At 47.7% G+C, this 6,000-nt stretch overlaps 1 protein-coding gene across 17 annotated transcripts in view; it reads left to right on the top strand.

Annotated features, from left to right (window-relative positions):
• The first annotated feature begins 328 nt into the window (after window positions 1–328).
• The window catches only part of LOC120832509 (ryanodine receptor 3), a 64,571-nt gene continuing 58,899 nt past the window's right edge, over window positions 329–6,000 (top strand). For 12 of the 17 annotated variants that reach the window (XM_078089432.1, XM_040198826.2, XM_078089434.1 and 9 more), the window contains exon 1: window positions 421–659. In XM_078089432.1, coding sequence (XP_077945558.1) covers window positions 612–659 — 48 coding nt within the window. In that variant the 5' untranslated portion in view covers window positions 421–611. Of the gene's footprint in view, window positions 660–6,000 lie in introns of all 17 variants that reach the window. The other 5 variants (XM_040198822.2, XM_040198828.2, XM_040198829.2 and 2 more) reach the window with 1 other exon arrangement.

Here is a 6,000-nt window from a genome sequence, read left to right as displayed (position 1 = left end):
TTCCTAATAATAAAAAATAAATATATATATTCAATATTATATATATATAATATATATTCAATATTATATATAATATATATATATATATAATATATATCCAATATTATATATATATAAATATAAATATAGATATATATTATATAATATTGAATATATATATTAATTTTTTATTATTAGGAATGTCAATACATACAAAAATCAGTAGTTCATTTTAATCTAGATTAATCGCAATTAAACGTTTGTTTTTCTTTTGAATACTATATTTATATATACAAAAAACGACGTGATGTCTGTCACGCACCGACCGTCCAACGCGCTTTGTTCGAATATTCGCGCTTTCACGGTTGTATTAACGCCGGTGACGTCGACGATAAAGACCCCGCTGCTGCCGAGTTGCTCCAGCCCTCCGACTCACGCACGCACACACACGCGCACACCTCCTCCTCCTCCTCCTCCTGGGTGCTGAGCCGGGTCTCGAGCACACGGGCCTGAGTGACAGATGCTGCTGTAGTGTCCCCCGCTGCACGGCCGCGGATTTTATGCTCGCATCGACGGGAGGGAGGAAGCCAGCGGAGGCTCCCCGAGTGTGAGCAGGCTCCCTTCCTGCAGCCATGGCCGAAGGCGGAGAAGGAGAGGATGAAATCCAGTTCCTCAGAACCGTGAGTGAATTTCTCCCCCCTTTTCTTTGCCCCCCCACCCGCGGTGTTTAATTACAACCCTCGATTGTCCGTCTCTCCTGCCACACACGTCCTCGCCGCCTGCAGCCGCCTGCAGCCGCCCTCTCGCCTTCCTGCAGATGTCGGAGACGCGCGACGGTGCGCTGTCGTTTTGGCGCATCGCTCTCTGACAGCTATTGTCTTCTTCTGCGGTCCGCGTGCGGAGAAGTTGACGGCGCCGCGCGTCCCGCGGACAACTTGCCTTTTCGCGTGCGCCTCACGCGGTCTGAGATTTAACAGGTGGACGAGGACGGGAGCCGTGGTTCCACGCAACGAGTCGTGAATGGGCTTTTTTGTTTTGTTTTAGCGGCGTTGTTCTTCAGGAATCACTGGAATCTGTCGGAGAATGAATGGAGCTGTGCACATGCCGCTTTTAAAGGAGTGTCTTACACGTGTAGACTGCCTGTATAGCCACCCCGGGGTGCCTGTGCAGCAAGTGAATGAACTGAGGGCAACATATTGCACGATATCTATCAGAGGTTTCTTATGAACGCCGGAAGCCAGTTATAGGAGACCGGTTTATGGTCATAAACAAGGCTGTAATTTAGTAATAAACAGGCCACTTGCTCTTCTTGCCTGTAGCGAACGGCAGTAAACAATATATTAACGGTTGTAGAGAGGAAGATGTAGACTTTGACACAATCTGCTCATCTATGCCAAAATGCAGTGAGAGATGAATGCACGCTCCCTAAGGAGGTCCTGCAGAAAGACCCCGAGACAGTGGGGGGGTGTTTGGTTGCACATATTGCTGGCAACTGCTGTTTGTGGTTTCCCTTCTTCGTTAAGCGGCTCCCGGATGCGCCAAACCGGCTGCACTTTGAGGTGAAACCCGGGCAGCGACCTTCTGCTTTCTAATGCAAATTCTCACGTGGCTATTTTTTTTTTTTTTTGCTTTGGAAATTTGAAAAAGCAACATGTTATTGTCATCATGTCATCTCCAAAAAATGTCACGGAAGCAGAAGCAACGATGCGTAACCTACCTTTTAGCTTACAGATAAAACAGCGTGCGGCACGGGACGGGTTCTTGACAGAGGCGGTGTTTTGGCACTGACAGGCTTACCCATCCCCAGGACCGCCGTTGTCTCACTCTTTATTTTGTCCCCTGACCTTTTATCCACAGCACACAGAGGTCACCACATCAGCACGCCTGCCACTCCCGAAAAAAAGAGCTGACATTTCAGCACCGCACCTGCTCACTTCGGGCCTTGAACTCAAATGCCACCAATTCAAACGCAAGATTAGTCGTTCCCCCCTCGCCGGGGCTGTTCCGGTCCCATTTCTTTGATTTTCAGGGAGCGTTTTCCTCCCCAGACGTGGCCCGGCGGGGAGGATGGGGGGGGGGGGAGGAGGCAGCGGGGAGGAGGGTGGGGTGGGGGGGGGTTGTATAATTCCAATGACATTGGCGAAAGGAAACTGCTGTTGCTTTAAAAAGGAGCTCGGCGGCAGCTTGTTGCATTCGTTCAGGGGAGCAGCTGATGGGCTGGATGGTGCTGTGATGGGGGAGCAGGGAGCGGGCTGTGGCTCGGTGTTCACGAGTGTGACTGTGTGTGTGTGTGTGTGTGTGTGTGTGTGTGTGTGTGTGTGTGTGTGTTGAATGCAGAGCTGTGGCGCGTCTGGTGCAGTCAGCCTGCACCAGACGCGCCACAGCAGAGCACGGTGCAGACATTTTTCATCAGTCCTGGCTGAAGAACTGTGTTTCTACACAGTTCTTCACACACACAGCACACACAGACTATATATATATATATATATATAGTCTGTGTGTGCTGCATTCACAGTCTAGACCTGCTTATACATAGGTGGCGCTAAGTGGCAAACCGTCTGCGAGGAGGTGTGAACGCTATATATTTCTTGCTTATTATTGGAGTCAAGGAGCTTGATGAAGCAGTTCCCGAACTGCCTTTTTTGTTTTTCCTCCGACTGCACAAAGTAATTTCCCTGGAGTGGCAGCAGTGGAAGCAGCCCTGTCGGACCGCTGCCTATAAAGCCAACTCAGTGGGAGGAAAGGAGGGGACGAGTGAGGCTACCTCAGCTATGGGTGACGTGGTGTTACAGGAACTGTGCTGATTGTGAGCCAGGAGAGTCACATACATGCAACATTTTAATAAGGCTGCACATTTTGCAGAAACTTTATTCGCCGTGTCCTCAGTACGCACAAGCTCTATCGCCGCTGGCGTTGTAACGAGCAGTGAAGTGAATAGAATATCAGCTTATGGTTACAGTAGCTGCGGCTGTTCATTAGCAGTTTCATAAATGAACTGTGCATCGTGTCGTTCAAACCAGCAGAGAGTTTTATTGTGTTTTAATCCGTAACACCATCCTGACACAAGGGCAATTATTGGAAAGAAAAATCATGGTGCAAGATGCGTTGAGACGATCAAACAGACACACGGGTGCATCTTCTCCGCTGCGAGGACCCCTGGATTCAGGGGATCTATCAGCAGTTGAAGCGGGCGTGTGGGCACTTTGAAAAAGGCCAGACAAGGGCCTCGACTAACGCGGCGCGGCAGCAGCCCTCGCTTCTGCATCCAGGCTCGTTGGGCAGGAAAAACGCCACCAAGGGCATCAGAGACCTGTGGACCACGTGAAAACCCTGCTGGGCATCTCCGGACTGTCGCTGCTCTTCTTTCCCTCTCAACATAATTCAGCATTCCGCGGTTTCACGTTCTCCGGCCTTTCATCTCTGGTCTCCTTGTGTCTCACACGCTTCTCGCGCATCCTCAGCGATCCATCCTGTCAGTCATAGACTGTGAAGAATACGCTTCCTTTACTGACCCTTCTCATCACGTATTTGTGCACGATTAAAGCGCTGACTTCATATTTGGCTCCTCCGTCTCTTGTTCTGTGTAATTGTTAGAGATCCCCATGAAATGATTCCCACTGATTCCCATGGAATTCAGTTCGCCACGTCGCCGTATTCTACTTGACACTAAGGAGGGGAGCTTTAATGTTATTATGATGAGTGCCGTTATGTCATGGTTGGATCAAAAAAGAAATGGCTTATTTTCGGCAGGAACCGAAAGCCTTAAAGAGCAGAGTAGGTAAGATTCCCTAACTTGAATTTTTAGATCATATCATGAAACTTAAAAAAAAAATGTATGTAAATTATCCAAGGGAATATTTTGTCTGGTGTTTTTGGCATACAGTTTTACCTGATGTTCCTGTGATATATAACTGATCTATAATGATTATTTTACTGGATTTAAAGTACTCGTAATGTGAAATGAGTAGGAGGCGAGCATGGTATTAATGACTTACAGACCCGCTGCACATAAACTTCTGCAGCCCTCCTGCAGCATTGATTACCTTCACATCTCCCATAACACAAGCCAACAACTCTTGAATCAACAACTCAACTTGCAGGAAAAGTAAAGTTGTACTTTAAGGCTCTGTGCGGTCGTGTTGTTGACCAGCGGGCTGAGGCTGCTGATGAAGATGGACGGATGAGATGAGGCCCGCGATGTGCAGGGAATTAAGCCGGCGGGCCGGCCCAGAGACAACCCAGTGTGAAGCTGCCGTAATGAGCTATTGATCGCGCCACCAAATGAAGAAATTTCCTCAGTGATGTCAGTGGCATGCGGCAAGCAGGCCTGACTGATCCGGTGTTTTTCGGAGCATGAAAATTTAATAAGGCAGCGTAGGAAGCTTCTTCCCAAAGGAGACCCTGTTGTTCTTCGGCTTTTGGTTGTAGAGCTTATAACATGGCTGCCATTTACGTTTGCAGCTTTAGAATCATCATTGAATATATAGATTTTTATATATATTTTTTGATATATTCTAGGCCATTTATAAAGATCATCAACGGACACCCAAAACAATCATGCGTAGCCGATTGTCAATGCTCAACTCTTCACGAATGCAAATCATTGAATTTAAAAAGATTAGAAGATAATAAATACTGGCCTTTCAGAGGTCACGCCTCCACTGTGCAAAAGCTTCGCTGATGATTAGTGTCAAACCCCCGTTGAATGAAATCAGCCCTCACAGTAACTACAGTGTGTGTCTAGTTACAACCTCAATCAAAGGGAGTTGTATTAACAGTTTGTGTGTGGCTGCCTGCAATCGGCAGGCAAAAGGTAAAACAAGACGCATTTGATTTGCACTAAATGTAATTTTGCTAATAACTTGAAAATCTACGCCACAAAAACCCAACACCACCTCATCGGCAGTCATGATTAATAATTGCATGGTAGCATTTGCACAAAGAAGGACTTTCTAACCAGTAAAGTATGTCGACTTACATGTTCCCTATTGATTGTGCTTTTTGTATACTGTGATAAAGGGTTTTTCACACCGGGAACACAGCAGCTATTGTCGCCGATCCCCCACCTGGACCGGTTCCCTTTATCCAGAGGTCTAATGAACTCACTGATGTTCACAAAGGGCTGCGACGTCGATGACTCACAGCCCCCTTTGTGGTTCTCAGCAACTTATTTTGTACCGGCTGCGTAACAACAACAACACCAACAACAACAATGCGGTCTAATTAACCCTGCCTGAAGAAAACATGCAAATGGAGCGTTTTGGCAAAGTGCTCCCGTCGCTTTCAAAGACAAACGGAGGGCGTACGAGCGGAGTTGTTCTGGTCTGTGTAACGTCACATTGTGCTTATTCGTGTTTGAAGTAAGAAAGTCGAGCGGCGTATCTCTACACGCCCGCCGCCGCGTCAGCCAGTCGGTCCAACGGCCCCTGCAGTACGTTAGCACTGCCACTGTGTGCTTCAAAGACCCCGCGTGCACTCCAAAGCCTCCCCCGCTGCTGGCGTGCTGCTCGCCGTCGCCTCCTCCGTAGCTAGCAGGGCCGTCTCTCCGTCTCCGCTTCGCCATTGATTCTTGGCTGTTAATGTTGGCTCACGCATACAAGGCTGTATTTCTGAATATGTTGGCCTTCCGAAAGGCTGCGGAGATCTATTAGTCACTTGTAGTACAACATATGCGCCCCTCACCAATTTTTACTGGTGTTTTTTATTTAGTCTTCTTAAAATCCGAATCTAAGTTTTCATGTAAGAACTATTAAGGGTTTCCATGGTTAGATATCCCCGCGTGTGAAGCCATCAGCCCCGTTACCACGGAAACGCTGTCGGTGCTTAATTTTTTGTTACCATGGATGGAAACCAGTAAAACTGCTCGCCACTCTTGGCCATGCTTGTGAATCATCCTCCTCCCACGTAAAGCGGCGCTGGTATCTTCCGTAAATATGTCCAATGTTCTGCATCCCCACTGTGCCCCTAATAGACCGTTTGGAGGAGCGTTTACCGCTGCAATCTGCTGCTGTTGAGGCCCAC

Source organism: Gasterosteus aculeatus, chromosome 15 (assembly GCF_964276395.1).
Source record: "Gasterosteus aculeatus chromosome 15, fGasAcu3.hap1.1, whole genome shotgun sequence".
Classification (NCBI taxonomy): domain Eukaryota; kingdom Metazoa; phylum Chordata; class Actinopteri; order Perciformes; family Gasterosteidae; genus Gasterosteus; species Gasterosteus aculeatus.
This window is presented reverse-complemented; position numbering and strand designations above follow the sequence as displayed.